The following is a 16,853-nucleotide window of genomic DNA, read 5'->3' as shown; positions in this document are numbered from 1 at the left end:
CCATCACTGGCATGCATGGAGTTGCCATGGTACTGCATATATGCTAGGAAGTACTAAGAGAGGAAGAACATCAGTGCAGACAAGCAGACTGCTGAGATGGGGCCAGGAAAAGTGCCGAGAAGTCAGGAGGGCCTGCATGTTGCAGGACACTTTAGAGGTGCAGCCGACAATGAACTGTTCAGAGCAGTAGAAGGTGAAGAAGATGTGAGGTGTATCAATGGTACCAACTAATAATGAACTTGTCATAGAACAGTAGTGGCAGAATGGGGAGAGAATAATTTAATGCAGTTCTGCCGCTAGCAAGACCTTAATCATGCTCTCAAATTTTCATTGTATTTAACTAAGTATCTCCTAAAACGAGCTTCTACAAAGTAGCTAATTTTATAAGGCAGTTTTGCGAAGTCAAAATTCTTACTGAAATCAGTAAGATTGTATTCTGTGTAAACACTAAATACAAACTACATTGCACTTCATAATTTCCCTGTATTTTATGTTACTAAAATAGCACAGGAATTATTGTCCTTATCATCTTCTCTCTCTTTCTATTTATCAGTCATTACTTTAAAAAATTAATAAAAAATTGGGAAAAACAAATCTGTCAAGAAGGTAAATGAATAGAAGATAGCTCCAAATCTTATTGTTAACTTGGGCTCCTTAGCAGGGCAAACAGTTGAAAAACGGGGCTCACTTCTGACAAACGACTATGTAACACAGTGTTTCCCAAATGGTGTTTCATTGAATGCTGAGGTTCCATGAAGTGAAAATAAGGGTTCTGAAAGAAAATGATCAGTGGTTGAAAACTTGCATCTCTAAGGAGTCATTTGCAGCTCTAGATGCTTGCCACTGATGATTCCTTTGCAACTTCCTTCTGAACCAATAGAACTAAATTTAATTGGTTTAACAGCTGGTGGGGTAGCAGGAGAGATCCAGCCATTAAACCAACTGAATTTAGTTCCATCATTTCAACAATGGCAGGGCAGGGAGCCACAGAAATCCCCTCACTCGCAAAGTAGCTTGCATGTGAGCAAAGGGGGTGGGGCATGGCAAACGAATGGCTATCTGGAAGGAGAACCAGACAGGTCCTGTGGTTGCTGTGTTGTTCTCATCTTTTATTGGCTGTGATTGGCCTCTTGTGTTGCCATAGGGCGGGCAATGAAATCGGGCCATTGGGACTAGAGTCGGAGGAACAGCAGTGGCTAAGGTAGGTTTGTCCACGATGTTGGATAAGGTAATGGGATGAGCTAACTCAGGCAGAGTTTGTTCAGGTGGGATTAGGCTGGGGACCTCTTTGGGTGTGTGGGTTAGTCCTGGGGCCAGTTTGGGGCCGAGGCAAGTTAATCCTGGGGATGGGGAGGGCGGGTTTGGGGCTGAGAGGGTTTAAGCCATATATAAGACTGTGATTAGGGAATCATAAAATTCTTTTGAGTTCAAAAGGGTTCTGTGGCCAAATAAAATTAGGAAATGCTGATGTAACAAAACATTCTTGCTCTTCAAATCTGATCCCTGGATCTATTCAGAGTCCTGTCTTCTTACACAAGTGACAAAAAATAAATGCATACAGTATTGCTTTTTACTTCAGCTAGCTCTAATATAAGCCCTGGTACATCAAATGCTAACACACATGCTTAACTTAAGGTATATGTCTGGCCTCAAGGGGAACAATGGGACTAGTCACATAAGTAAAGTTACACATTTGCTCACAGGTGCCAACTTTCCAATGTACTGGATGGGTACTTGACCTCAGGCTTTGCCCCAAGCTCTACCCCTTCTCCACCCATTTCCCCAAGGCCCCACCCCCACCCCACTCTGCATCTTAATTTATTTATTAATGAAGCAGTTGTAAATAGGACTATTAGTGACTTTAAAAAGGATCACTGACACTTGGACTGTATGTAGAGGTCACAAGGTCAAATTTCAGCATTCTGCCTCAGAAAGGTTGCTGACCCCGGCCTAGATGATCACAATGGCTCCTTCTTAGTCCTACCTCAGTGCAGGAAACTGGATTGGATGACTTACTGAGGTCCCTTCCTGTCCTACATTTCTATTATTCTGGCCCTTGAATTTATCACTCAATTAACTAGTTTGTTTATAGTCCCCAAATTGAGTTTATAGACTGCAGTTTTATCCTATTAAATTAAGCACACTGAATAGCAGAGGACACTGAGACACAATATGGAACTTCATAATATCATAGCAATATTGACTTCATTAGAGTTATGACACCAGCTGAAGGCCTAGCCCAGTGTTTGTAAGAAAGTGACTCCCCCTTGTATTTTACAGATGCCAATGTAGTGGCTGGAGACAGATGGGCACATACTGGATGTTACCCATTTTACCAGATTAATACAAATTTGTGTCAGGCTTTAATGAATATTTAATGAATATTTCAATAGACTATTTGAATGAAGATAAGGAATATAATACCACATTTATTGTTTTTGTTATTGAATCTAAAATAATAAAGCTTACCTATCACCGATAAAGGGTTTTCTTTTGCATCCATTCCTTTCTGTAACACTAAGTAGTACTTCTGCATTTGTAGTGACATTGGTGTTTGCAACTGTTACTATAGTAACTGTCTCCCTAACCACAGGCGGGTAAATTACTCTCGTCTATTAAGCAATAAGTAAAAAGATATGGGTGTTGTAAGATTTCCACACTCTAGAGGAAAGAAGAAGGAGGAACAATAAAAGTGTTCTTTCAAACCATAATAACCAATATCCTATCATATTTTATTTACTTGTGACATTGAAATATAACTAACGTTCCTGTAACAAAACTTAAATGAGTGTGATATACAGAATATAAATATGCTAGATAAAGTAACAAACACTTCATAAAAAGCAGTACCTCATAACATTTTTCATCTTTGCTTTTATTTTAGATTGAAAAAAAAATCACTTAAGGCTTTTTAGGACTATGACAAATAGATTGAAGTGGCAATTCACATAGGCCTGGGTCCTGCAAGTGCTGTCTTGTTGAAGTGAATGAGAATACTCACTTGTGTAAAGTTAAGTGTATACATGTTTGCAGGATTGAGCCAGACAACGCATTTTTCAAACTCAATTTGCAGACTGAGAGTAAACCAAAGATGTCTGATTTGAATGAGAAACTTGTATTTGAGAAGAAGAAAAAAAGTGCTTCGACATAGCCTACATCTAAAAGAAATGGGCTCAGGAATCTTAATATTTCAATGGAAAAATTCATTTTTAAGAAATAAACATTTCACTGAAGTGTGTGCAACCTAAACAATGTAATAGAGAACCTCAAATTGAAATTGACTAATGTAGTTCAGAGGAAAACAAAAAACAGAGAAATGTAAATGCACTTAAAAATTGTCTTTCAGTGATCTAACATGGTGTTTGTTAACACAATAGATAAGAATTATTTGTATAAAACATGTTATACATCAGAGAAAAAAAACCCCTAAAATTACAACAATTTGAAATTACAACAATTTCTTCTACAATTTGTAAAAGAAAAACAACTTTAACAGATATCCATGTAATCTATTGGTATTCTGTGTTACCTGGTACTAAATTAATAGGATTTCACCCGCCATCTTAATAGGACTCTGTTAACTTGAATATCACATATTTGTCAGAAAATGTAGTACCACCTAAGTATCACTTATAATTACTAGAATTGAAAAAGTTGTAATTTCCTCCCTTTCCCTTCATTTATTTTGTAGCACTTTGTGCATGGTGAGTTTTACATTACTCTTTGTCGTAATCAGCTAGGCCCTGAACCTACAAGTGCTGAGTGCAAACAAGTAGATCCATACCACTACAGCAGTTATACATCATCCTGGGATTATTCACCTGAGCACCAATGCTATCTCTTTCCACACACACATCAAAGAATTGAAAACCAAGTTAAATGCTCAGAACCTTAACTTCAGCATTTAATATTATGATATTGTTATCATGGGACAGCTATTTGTAGGTTCTCACACCAAACTCTAAATTCTGCAATTCAAGTTGGGTTTCAACCACTTTGTTATGTATGAAGGGCATAGCCCAGGGGTCAGCAACCTTTGTGAGGCAGAGTGCTGAAATTTGACCTTTTGACCTCTATATACCATCCAACTGCCAGTGATAACTTTAAAGTCACTAATAGTCCTACTTAAAACAGCTTAATTAATCAACACAACAAGATGCAGAGCTTTACTGTTTAGGTGGCAGTTGGCAGCATTAGCTGGTCTTTTGTTAATCCCCAGGTGGGGAACTCCTGGGGTTCCTGCTGCCTTAAACAACCAATGTACATCCTTCACAAAACTTCCTCCTCATTACAAAGCCTGGCATGTTTGGAACAGCCCAAAATAGTTGTTTGGTGCTAGAAGTGGGTGAAAATTCAAGAGAGGCAGCAAAGTCAAGAGGAAAGAGCTCCTAAAACTTGATGCCTGTCAGTCGTTTCAGGTGTGAAACCTAAAAACTGAAAAAAATGAAGCCTGTCCCTGCCACTCACTTGGGAGTGCTGGGGGCAGGGGCAGAGGTTCAAAGAAGCCTGGGGAGCTAGGGCCCCTAATCTTCAAAGATACTTAGGCACCTAATGTCCTTTGAAACAATGGGAGCTAGGCACAGAACTCTTGTAGGTGGTTTTGAGAACCTCCAACTTGGCCTCTTTGTGCCTCAGTTTCCTCACCAGTTTTTGGAATTGCATGCTTAGGCTTTGTCTACACTAACATCTCCATTGGCAAAACTCTTCTTGGTCAGGGTTCTGAAAGAAGCGCCCCCCGACTGACTTAAGTTTCACTGACTAAAGTGCTGGTTTGGACACTGCTATGTTGGTGGGAGAACTCTCTCCTGCTTGCATAGATCAGCTCCACAAGAAGCCTTACAGCAGCACAAGTTAAGAAATTACTTAGGTCCCAGAGCATCTGAAGGAGGCCCCCATTAGCTTTCTCTAATGTGTTATGTGTGTGTACTAGGGTGCTATGGACTAGCACAACCTCTGCATTCACATATCAGTTTTAATCAGCTTCTAACTCAGTACAGAACAAGATTTATCTGTGGTGCTTGTAGCATTAGACTTTAATGGGAGGATGGGCAGAGATGATTTAGGAGTATGGTTAAGCTGACAAGTATTAATGGCTGTCATTAGTTGGCTCTTTGGGGCGGCCAACTTTCTAATCCCACAAAACTGTCCCATCCCTGCCCCTTCCCTGAGGCTCTCCTGCTTCACCAAGGCCTCACCCATGCGCGCTCCATCTTCCCTCTTTTTTTGCTCACTCTCCCATGCTCACGCACTTTCACTGGGCTTGGGCAGAAGTTTGGAGTGTCTTGAGTTGGAGTGGGTGAGGGTTCTGCTGGGGGTGTAGGCAAGGATGAGAGGTTTGGAGTACAGAGGGGGCTTGAGGCTGAGAGAGTTCAAAATGTCCAAGGAGTGGAGGGAAGCTCAGGCCTGGAACAGGAGGTTGGAGTTCAAGAAGGGACATAGGCTCTGAGGTTGGGCTGAAGATGAGGGGTTTGGGATACAGAAGGGAGCTCTGGACTGGTGCAGAGGATCAGGGTGTGGGATCTTGGCAGCAGTTAGGGAGTGTGAGGGAATTCGGACCTGGGGCAGGAGGTTGGGTGTGTGAGGGGGCTCAGGGTAGAGCTTACCTCAGGTGGCTCCCAGAAACAGCCAGCATGTTTGGCTTCTAGGCAGAGGGGCCAGTGGGCACCAACTCTGCAGATCCCACTGGCCACCGTTCCTGTGGAGCCAGCACTCAGGGACAAGGCAAAACACAGTCTCTATGGCCAGGACAGCTGATGGACTGGCTGGGCCCCTGGGCAAGGTGGGGGAGGACCCGGCCCTGGGCTGCTAGAAGAGGCAGGGCCTCAGGTGAAGAGATGAGACTGGGGACAGCCAATACTCAGCATGCACCCCACCCCAGCCTGCAGCCAGTCCTGAGAGCTGCGTAGAACGTGTCATGCAGCTGTGATTTAAAAGGCCTTGGGTTCCTGGCTGCTGCCACCACTACTGAAGGAGTAATAGCCAGGAGCCCCAGTCCTCTTTGAATTGTCAGGCCCTGGGGTAAGTGTCCCTTTTGCCTTCCCCTCCCCACCCTTTGTTGGGACTGCCTGTGGCCAGCGCTGCCTTGGGAGCTGGGCATGTCAGCTGCTTCCATGAGCCATGTGGAGCCAGAGGTTGGCAGAGAGCCTGCCTTACCTATGTTGCACCAAACTTTTACCAGCCTGGTCAGCAGTGCAGACCGGAGTCACCATGGTCCCTTTTCAACTGGGCATTCTAGTCCAAAGCCAGACTCCTGGCAACACTGCCTCTTTGATGTACAGATGCTGGCAGAGGAGCCTGAGGCTCTGGCACTGCTAAATAGAAGTCAGTGTCTCTATGTGCCCCCTATGCTCCTCCTTCTGATATTCCCCCAACATCAGTAAGGTAGTACTTACTGATGCCAAGAACTTTCCCTGAAATATCAGAATTGGTCTGATGTGGTGTTCAAAAGACATCCTGCTACCAACAGAAATTCTATCCAGTCCTGTGCAGGGCCTTGCAAGTCTGGCTGAGTTAACTTGAACCCTCCATTTCCTGGGCTTGTGATACTAGTTTTGGTGATAATCACAGTATTAAGCTCCCAAAGCTGTTTACTGTTAACTTACAGTTGTGTACTCAGTCTTTATTTTAATCAGGGCTGTTTTCTAGGAAAAAAAACGCCGGAACTCAGGTCTGATGATTCCTCACAGGGGCTAAGGTGTTCAATTTTAATGGCCTGGTCTCCACACTGCTGCGGGACTGCTGGGGGCTGTTGCCCTGGTCTCCACACTGCTGCAGGACCAGCAGGGCCTGCTGGCTGGTCTCCGCACTGCTGCGGGACCAGCAGGGCCTGCTGCCCTGGTCTCTGCACTGCTGTGTGACCGGTGGGGGCTGCTACCCTGGTCTCCGCACTTTTGTGGGACCAGCAGGGGCTGCTGCCCTGGTCTCCCTGCTGCTGCAAAACCAGCAGTGAACATTTTTCTGGTGTTCTAATGGACGAAAGGTGCTGGAACTCCATTCTGGTGCTTTCTGCCAGGAAAAAAAAAACCCTGATTTTTAATAAGGATTTTTCCCTTATTTTCATGTGGATTTTCACCTGCCATATATTTGTCTATTTGAGCGGGGCGGGTGGTATGTATTGGATATAGTGGGGGTTACTAGAGAGCCCTAAAGCAGGCTCACAGCAGAGCACAGTGTTTTTGCAGGGCAGTGATTTTCAGCCTCTCTGTGTTTCCCGACCCCGAACCGCTGCAAAGCGCCCTTCGGACCCGTGAGAGGTGCAGATTCCGAGGGGCTGCGTGGCTACGAACCGAGGCGGTCGAGTCAGAAACGGCGGCGCTACTCACCGCCGCCTTCTTTGGCCGCTGGGCGGAACTTTCGGTTTGCCCGCCGTGTGGAAATAGGAGCGTGGCTCCGGCAGCCGGGGTGAGGCGGAGGCCGCGTCCCGGAGGCCCTGGGCTGGAGTGGGAGAGCCCCGCTGGGGCGGGGTGTGCCACCGGCAAGGCTCCCGCGCAGCCGCCCCAGCGGGGTACGGCTCCGCTCCTGGCTGGGCTCCCGCCTCTCCGCGCGCTCCGGCGGAGCACCACACGGAGCAGCCGCTATTGCGCGCACGCCGCTCGCGCCTGGCGGGCGGGGACTGCCGGACCGAGCGGGCTGCCGGGCCAGGCTGAGCAAGTGCCTCCCCCCTAGCGGGCCGGCGCCTCCCTCCAGGAGGTGTGTGGGGGCGGCCCCGTGTGGCGCGAGGTGCGAGGCCGGGGGCAGAAGGGGGCGGCCTTCCCCGGCCCCGGCCCGCTGCTGCTCCCCGCCTCCCGAGGGGCCGCCCGCGGCGCGGCCAGTCCCTCCCCCCGGGGAGCAGCCGGCGGCGGAGCGGGGAAGGGGAGGGTCTAGCGCTCGGCGCACCGAGCCGGGCACGGAGGGAGCTGCCGGACGGGCGGCTCCTGCCGGGATCCGGGCCGGAGACGGCGGCGGCATGTCCGAGACTGGCGGGGCCGGGGCGGGAGGCGGCGGGGCGGGCGGGCTGCAGCAGGGATCCCCGGCCGCGGGGGGGCTGGCTGCCTGCGGACCGGCCCGCGCCGCCGCTGAGAGCCCCGGGGGCGGTGGGGAGCCCGGCTCTGCCCGCGGCGCGGGGAAGAAGGCGCAGCTGCGGTCCGCTCCCCGGGCAAAGAAGCTGGAGAAGCTGGGCGTCTACTCCGCCTGCAAGGTACCGCGGCGAGGGAGGCCAGGTCCGGCCCCTGCCACCTGGGGGCGGCCTTGGGCTGTGTCCCCGGCCGCCTGGGGAGCGCGGAAGCTGCTGCGCCCTGCGCGTTTGTCTTTGGTGCTAAACCTCGCGCAAAGAGAGAGGCCCCTAAAATGGAGCTGGGCAATGGTGTGTGTGGGAGCCGCCCGGGCAGCCCTCCTCCTCCGGCCCCGCCCGCCAGCCCCGGTCTCCCCTGCGCAGCCCCAGCCGCCCGCACCCTTGGGCGCCTCCCATCGCCCTCCGGCCACTTCTCTTCAGCGCCTGCCGCCCTCCTGCCCGCTTCTGCGGCTACCCCCGCACCTCGCCCCCTCTGCCTTGGGCGCTCGCTCCCTGCACCCCCAGTCCCGCTCCCTCGGCCCCGGGAAGCGCTCCCAGGCGCCCGCCCCTCTGCGGGGCCCCTCCGGCGCCCCCTGTGCGTGGTGGGGCGACATTCGCGTTGCAGAGCGGGCCGCCAGGAGAACCCCTCCCTCCGGCCCGAAGAGCAGGAAGAGGGAGCTTGGCCTCAGGCGGGTGGGGCGGGATAGGGGCGACTCTCGCCCCTTGCTGAAGAAGTGAGGCTGGGCTATGGGAGCGATGGAGGAGCACGCTTTTGACGAGGAGGCGATGGAGGCCAGCAGCACACACCAGCCTTGTCATTACTGTGTTATTTGTTTGGTGAAATGCTGCTGCAGCTGCTTGCCTCGTAAACACAGGCTTTGGCAGCGGGACAGACGCTGTTGCCTTGTTATTTTGAGCCCCGCGAATCTCCCCATGTTTGCGAGAGGTGCTGCCCTGGCGGATGTCCTTGCTTGCTGCAGCCCCTGCACGGGAGAGAAGGGCGCAGCGGCGGGTGGGTGTTGGGATCCGCAGCTGCACTCCTGGCCGCCGGGGCCCTGAGCTTGGCAGCAGCGCCTTTGTTTTGACAGGATGACAGCTGAAGGGGGCGGGGACTTCGCCTTGTTGCTTCTGCGGCCTCTGGCTGACAAAAACATTGTATTACTGGATTATCAGTAAAGTGAGGAAGTCGGAGTCCAAGCAGCCAGTGGCGGAGGAGATTTCCCAGGGCTCATCCTAAAGTTCCTTTCCTTTCCTTTCTTCTTCTAGAGAAAAGTGGCCAGACTGTGTCCATTCACTCAAACAGGCTTTGAGACTGGGGCTTCATTTTATTCATCTTTTAAAGAATATTTGTTACCCAGAGAGCAGGGAGGCCTGTTTTTGGTTTTAGCTGGGTTCCTAGTGGGGAGCTGTTGGCATCACAAAAGCCACTGCTAGATTTGGCACTGTCCTCTGCAGTCTTGGCAGAGAAGCAAAGAAGTGAGTGCCGCTTCCTCACTCCCAAAAGTTTACCCCCTACTGCTCATGGTTTAGGCATATTGGGGAAGTTGACTGCTGCGGCCTTTGGTTATACCAAGAAATAAATTTCCTTAGACTGTGGAGTCTTTAACCCAGCACTTCTGATGAGCATTTTGCTTATGTAAATAATTTTCAATACTGAAAATATTGAGCTGAAGATGAAAAAGAAAACTGAGAAAATACAGGGCAGTTATAAAACAGTCAGCCTTATTGCCAGGGTCAAGTTAATGTTCCTGTTTGTGAGTGCATTGAGGCAGGATTAAGGAGGAATATGTAACACTACCTGGTATTGAGGGAACCTTTAAAAGCAGGATGTTTGTCTCATGTCATGTGAGGTCATGCTAAAGAAGTCGTGTTTATTTTAATTTCTTGGCAGTTTTTGAACACACCAGGAATCAACTTTTAGTCTTCTGGGTGTATATAGGACAACCTAACAGTCTACTAATCTCAGTAGAATTTAAAAGAGTAGCCAGATTAGTTTTAGTTAGCTGGGAGATTGCTTCTTCAGTAGCTATGGCTGTTCGTAAAACCTGTATTTCACCAAAGTGATGGAAATGTTGACTGCTAGTGGGAGTCAGAGACTTTTGAATGCAGGAGAAGCTGAAATTGAAGATGGAATTCCTGTAAGAATGAACACAAAATAAACATTTTCAGAATTACCTTAATTTCTCTGATTAGCTGTCCCTGGATAATTTGTTGACACAACACTCCTACCTACAAACATAAGTGGGTAAAGCAAAGCAAAGCAAAGCAAGACAAAACAAAAGAAAAGGTGGGGGGTAGTTCCTATGAACTTACTAAGCTTTTTCTTCTTTAGGCAGGTAAGAAAGGGAGAAGTCCTATTTCTAAATAGTTGGTAGATTTTTAGATATCAGAGTGATTGGGTTATAAAAGAAATGTTTGTGGGCAGTTGCAACAGTGAAGAGGTTAACTTTGAATTTTCTTGCTTTATGTCTCAACTTTTGATTCATTTTTGTGTTTGATTTCACAAGCACTCGGATCACAGAAGTATGTAATTAATGTTCCCATTCATGCAGTAAGCATATGTGAATCCTGTAACAAAAGAGCAAATCTATGTATAGTTGTTCACCTCTGAGAGCGCAGGGAATGTGCCTGTCACTCAGCATGTTTGGCATTCTCTAGTCCTTGTATTTTTCTCCTTTCCCACTCTGGAATGCATGACAGCAGTCAGCAAGATGGAATTTATTAGAATCTTAACCTTTGAGGCGCTGTAAGTAGGAAGAGAGAATATTAGGTAGGTCTGAAGTGACATGACAACCCAGGAGGGATCATAGAAAGTGAGAATGTTGAATGACGGAAGACTAGCATGTGGACCTGTCTGCTAACAAGAGTTGCTGTGTGTAAAGACTTCCACAGTGCTCTACTTCCAGCCTTTGGTCCTCTGGAAGTCGGTTGTTCATACTACTGCTGCTCTCTAGTGATGCCCTCTGACTCATCTTTGAAAGACACTGGCAAACTCTGCAGGGAGCTAGCAGGGCCTTTGGTGGAGACAAAAAAGGAAAGCTCTTAAAGGACTGTCCCTTAAGGAGGATACAAAGGAGAGGCAGGGCACAGGACAGACAAAGCACTCTTACAAGAAAACAAAATGGTAGAAATAACCATATTCTCAACATTAATATTTTTTAAACAAAAAACACCTTTGTTCATTAATTGTAATAAGTTTTCTGTGTGAAGGGCTTTTTTAAAAAACAAAAACAACCACAAAAATAACCTTTAAACCTGAAGCGCATGATTTACTTTAGAAAGGCAAACTAGTAGACAATTAAAATGAATTATAAAAAAGTCCTTTACATTGGCATGTTTTGTAGTGCATTGAAATGGACAGTATTATAAATATGGATGAGTTCATAAATATTTATTTAGCTCAGCATGAGACTGAGCATTTGAATGCAAGCTTGGCAATCACTGGTATGAAAATAGCACTGTGTGATTTGCACTCATATGCATTTAGTAAAGATAGAAGGAGGAAAAATCACTGGCTTTTTTATACACGTTCCTTCACATGATCTGAACCAAGTCCCATTGGGAGCTCTATAAATGCCTTTGAGTATGCACTATTTTTGTATGTGTACGTTTTCTAAATCTTGAAACTAGATTTTTAAGTTTCTTATTTATATATTATTACAATAATGTGCAGGGGTTCTCAAACTGGGGATCCTTTTTCATCCATGTGCAGCATACAGATGTTATGTGCACTGACGCATGTGCAGATGTGCACCACAGTAGAAACAAAATCCTAGCTGCAAGCTCTGCTAATCAGCTGGGCAGCATTTGAATTTCTCCTGAGCAGTAGCACAAGTGCTCAGCTTTCAGGGACCACTGGTCCTGACCCCTCGGGTTGTAAGATTATTATTGGGGTTATGATGTATCAGCCTTTGCTCTGGAGCTCTATAGCATTTATAATAGTATTACGTATAAAATATGTTTTTAATTTTTAAGTAGGGGAACTGCACTCAGAAGCTAAGTTTGTGAAAGTAGTCACTAGTAGTACAGAAGTTTGAGATCCTTGCCACAGGTAACAATTCCGACTGGTGTCCCGTGGAGTTTGGGTTTGGTACCATACAGTCGCTTAGACTATGTATGTGTTGTAGGATTTATAGCAGCACTGTCAGTGTAAGTCAGTGGTTGCCATCCTTTTTGAAGCACAAGATCACTTTTTGAATTTAAGTGCTATCCAGGATTTACCTAAAATCCAAATATCCTTGTTCCATCTCTTTCCCTGCCCCTTCTCTGAGTCTGTGCCCTGTCCCACCCCTTCTTTGAGTGCTGCCTTGCTCACTCTAATCCCAACTTCCCCATCCTCACTCACTTTTACCACGTACAGGGAATTGGGGTGCAGGCTCTGGTCTTAGGCCAAGGGGTTTGGAATGTAGGAGGGGGTTTGGGATGAGCCTGGAGCAGGGGTTTGGACTACAGGAGGAGGTTCAGGGTACAGGCTCTGGGAGGGAGTTTGGGTGCAGGAGGGGATCAGGGCTGGGGGAGGAGGCTGGAGTATGGGAGAGGGTTCAGAACTGGGCAGGGGTTCAGGATGTCAGTTTGCTCCCAGGTGGTGGGACAGTGGGCTGACGGCAGGCTTACCACCGCCCTTGCCCTGTGCCACCCCCAAAAGCAGCTGGTGGCTCCAGCAGTGGTTCCTGCGGGGAGAGGTGCAGGTGTCACTGTGCAATGCTGCCCTGTCCTCAGGCACCACCTGCATGCTTCCCATTGGTTCTGGTTCCTTGTTTCTGGCCAATGGGAGTTGTGGGGATGATGCTGGCAGGCAGAGGCAGCATGTGGAGACCCCCAGCTCCACCGCTTGCAAGGGCTGCAGGGATGTGTGAACCAGTTCCAGGATCAGCAGAGGGCCAATGCAGTGTGGGGTGGAGTCTGCCTTGGCTGCACTGCACACTGGCCTGCTAGCTGCCAATCTCTTGATTTGGCTGCAGGAATCTCTAGGAGATCGAGCCTGATTCCAGGAGACTCCCGGCCAGTGTTCCACCCGTGGATGGAAAAAAACTAGAATGAATTTTGTTAGGTACACCAATATGGCGGGTATATGTAGATAAGCACCACCAGTAGCAATCAAAATTATTTGTCAAATCATTTGTCAAAACTTACCATAAGCATAATTAGTCAAGCCACGGCAGGTTAGGTACTTTAGAGCTCACTTCCCAAAGAATTTCAATTTAAGCATAAGGGAGAAATAAACATGAAATGAGCAGACCTTCAAAATCCTGAAATAACACACTTACAAGTGTGTAAGTAAAGGAAGTAACAACATCAACTAAGTATTTGTGGGTCAGGAGGTGTGTGTGTATGACAGTGTGTTTGTATGACTGACAAACACACGTTGTGTGAGAATGACAGAGATTTAAATTGCCCTTTTAAGTGTGCTGAGCTTGGTCAGACAAAAGCAACCGCCAGCAAGGTCCCTCCATCCTGAGCCCTGTTGTGTTCTCAGCCCCTTGGAGTTGGGTTACAATGGGGGGGGAATAGGAGGGCACCCTGACATTAGCACCCCAATCTTCTGCTTACCCCCCCTTGCACAGCAAGTGGGAGGCTTTGGAGGATTGGGGGATAGCTCCAAGGCAGAGGGCAGGAGAAGCATGGCAGTGGTGTGGGGGAGGGGCAGCTGAATGGCCAACACACCATATGCTCCCTGCCAAACCAGTCAGTGTCACCTATCGGAGGCTCCCAGGATCTCAGTCTACTGGTTGGTTCCACTGGTGCAAATACAGCCTGTAGCAACTGAAAGGGGTTTTCCAGCTATGGAAGAACACCCCCTTCCAAAGTGAGAGTAGCCAAATCAAGAGAAACATTTTTCCGGGCCATGTCTCCACCAGGGATTGGCTTGCCTTAGCTGTGAGGCTCAGGGGTGTGATTTCTGACATCTAAGAGTGTCAGAGGTGTGCCAGCGTGACTTTTAAACATAGACCAGGCCATCATAGAAAAAGACCCTGGCTTGAAGAGCTTAGCCTCAGTAAATGAGGCAGACAAAAGGGAGGGGTAATAAAGAAAGAAAGTGTGTCACACAGCAAATTAGAGCCAGGAGTAGCACCTGGCTCCCCAGAGCTTCCATTCAGTGCTTTTTCTACTGGATGGCATTGCTTCCCATCAGGCTCTAGTCGTGTACTACTTCTGCAATGGTCAGATTCTGTGGTGTGCTCTGTGAGGGTGGACTCTGTGTTCAGTTGCAGTCCCATTTCATGTGAAGATAGGAGCTGATGACAGTATATCATCCATTTATTTCCATCTTGATAAATGTTACCAGTTTTATAGGACTGAGTGAGATGACCCTTGAGTGCTCTGCCTTTTGATTAGCTTTGTACTCTGGAAGTTGAAGGGTGCATCTACACTTACCAGAAAATCATCATTCTGGCACGTGATCTTCTGGGGTTTGATTTAGCGTGCCTAATGGAGCTGTGCTAAATTAAAGGATCTGGGCTCTGCCATCTATCCCGGTTCTCCTGGTAGCCACAAGAAATGAGGGAAGGTCAGTGGGAGAGTTTCTATAAGAGCTATGAGGATGGCAGAAAAAATCAGTTTAGGATATGTTGACTCGAGCTATGCAATACACATAGCTGGAGTTGTGTATCTTAAATTGTTTTTTTTCCCAATAGCGTAAACCTGGCCTCACTCTTGGAAGCTTATCTGAATGATAAATTAGTAGGTGAAAAAGGGTTAGAATTGTTGCTTGGGATGTGTGTAGTCCCATGGGGTCAAGAGTTTAATGTTTCTCAATATGAGTTTGAAAGCTGGGGCAAAGCCATCTAGCAATGTTTTTGGGCCCAACCTAACTTCCATTAAAGTAAATAAAAATTAGCCACTGACACAAATGTGCATTGGGGAGGGGCAGGTCTCTATTCTACCTGTTACTATTAAATAGACTCCTCTTGTAGCCTACAACTACTTTGTAGGTAACAGCAGAAGTGGAATAAATCAGGTTTACAATTTTTCCTCAATCTAAGGACTTGTTAGAATGCTTTGGTCAAATGGATCTATTTCCCTCTTGGTATCTGTGTGTGTTGTTTTAATGTAATGTATGTTCATGGAGGATGCTCTAAATTTGAGTTGAAGCAATTAGGAATAACTTTTGCAAAGTTATGAGCTTTTCTGTTTTCATGTGCATGAAGTTTCTTTTGTAAGTTTGTCATTGATTTGAGGTTACTGCTTGCTTTGTTAAATTTGGACCCTCTAAACAGACTTGTATGAGAGGAAATATTTAAATTTTCCTTCTGAAGCTGAAGGAAATACAGTGGTGTGTAATATTTTTGTCCCCCCCCCTCCCCCCCGGAATTTAGCAGCTAATTTATTACATCCCGGTCCCCTTTTAACTACTAAACAGGTCAGTCCTCTGGACATCAAAGAGCCAAATAAACTGCCTAGCTCAAAGTCCTAGGGCCTTTTACTTTACAATTAATCTAGCTCAGAATTTTTACCTTTCTCTGCTCACTTCACCATCTGTATAATGGGGATGCTATTTCTTAATAAGTGAGGTATTGTGAAGCACCACTCATTAATCTTCTTTAAACATTTTTAGATTTCTAGATAAGGGGTTGCATGTGTAACCTTACTTTTGTCATTTCCTGACTTTTGAATGCTTCCTTTAGTAATCTTAACATTGTCATTCCATAATCAAAAGAAACATGGAATTATTTATGTAAAGCCTGAAGCATGCTATTTTCAGTCTCATTTTGAACAGAGTTTCAGTTTACAAGGTTCCAATGTGCAGGTCAGCCATTTGTCTATTGGATAGCAAATAATATTAAATATTTCAAGTTGGGTTTTGGTTATTCTTGGACCACAAACTTCTCTAGTCTTAATACCTCTACATTGTGTATAATGCAGCATCATGAGGATTCACATGCTCATGTTTTTCACATTGCATTAAACAAGTGGAATGCATTGTAATTGCCATTTTGACTAATACAGATCTTTCCAGACCAGCATGAGTTGGGGCTACGGAGAAATATGGCCACAATAGGTGACTGTGTGCCCTAAGGAACCATGTTAATGTGCCCTGGATTGGGAGGATGAGGGTCACAACCAAAGTTCCTGGAAGCTGTGGTAAAGCAGGGGAAAATGAAAGTATCTGTTAAAGCCCCGCAGATGGCCTACAAAAATCAATACAAGGACTGGATGTACTAGGTCAGATATTCTCCCCAGACATCCCCATTCTGGGTGACTGCTTTTAAAGTTAAATTAATTTTTTTGAGGAGGTAATTTTATACTTTGCTTTCTGACCAAAAGCAGATGAGTGACATGTGAAAAGAAAAACCGGCATGAGAGGATCAGAGAAAGAAATGAGTGAACAAAACACAGCAGAAAACTCAAAACACCTCAACGGGATGTAATTTAAGCCACTAAGGAATGCACACTGCTGTCAGGGTCCATAATGAGGCCTTAGTTATCAAGAGGACCTTGTTCAGATTGTGCTGCTGTTGCTGACAGTTTTTGTGCTCTATCTTGTGCTTTATGCTGAGTTTTTAAATGTTAATGTTTGTTTGAGAGAGATCTGTGGAATGTTGGAACAAAAGAATTGAACATCTGCTACAAAAGATCTGGCTAGGTTAGGAAGTACAACTGAGAGCAGAAAAAAATCTGCCACAACACATTTCGTGTTCTGTGGGAGGGTTGATATTTATTTCTGGCAGTTTAACTGAGCTGTTATCACTATTCATACATCTGTTTGTTTGCATTTTGGTGTTAATTATTGTGTGATGCTAAGGTTTGTGGAGTTACTTGCTGTTTACTGATTTAAGGATTTGAAGTAAATATTGTGTTGTGTGCCTGTGTGAAATGTTCACTG

The 16,853-nt window shown here is 46.4% G+C and overlaps 2 protein-coding genes across 8 annotated transcripts in view; one reads left to right on the top strand and one right to left on the bottom strand.

Moving 5' to 3' along the window:
- The window catches only part of PP2D1 (protein phosphatase 2C like domain containing 1), a 31,395-nt gene extending 23,734 nt beyond the window's left edge, over positions 1 to 7,661 (bottom strand). For 5 of the 7 annotated variants that reach the window (XM_074984488.1, XM_074984482.1, XM_074984486.1 and 2 more), the window contains exon 1: positions 7,323 to 7,643. The gene's annotated coding sequence lies outside the window, so the exon portion shown is untranslated. Of the gene's footprint in view, positions 1 to 7,322 lie in introns of all 7 variants that reach the window. The other 2 variants (XR_012644026.1, XM_074984485.1) reach the window with 2 other exon arrangements.
- A 184-nt stretch (positions 7,662 to 7,845) lies between these two features.
- The window catches only part of KAT2B (lysine acetyltransferase 2B), a 62,263-nt gene continuing 53,255 nt past the window's right edge, over positions 7,846 to 16,853 (top strand). Inside the window, exon 1 of the mRNA XM_074984481.1 lies at positions 7,846 to 8,176. Coding sequence (XP_074840582.1) covers positions 7,946 to 8,176 — 231 coding nt within the window. The 5' untranslated portion in view covers positions 7,846 to 7,945. The remainder of the gene's footprint in view (positions 8,177 to 16,853) is intronic.

The sequence above is a fragment of the Carettochelys insculpta genome, chromosome 2 (assembly GCF_033958435.1).
Source record: "Carettochelys insculpta isolate YL-2023 chromosome 2, ASM3395843v1, whole genome shotgun sequence".
NCBI classification, from domain to species: domain Eukaryota; kingdom Metazoa; phylum Chordata; order Testudines; family Carettochelyidae; genus Carettochelys; species Carettochelys insculpta.
This window is presented reverse-complemented; position numbering and strand designations above follow the sequence as displayed.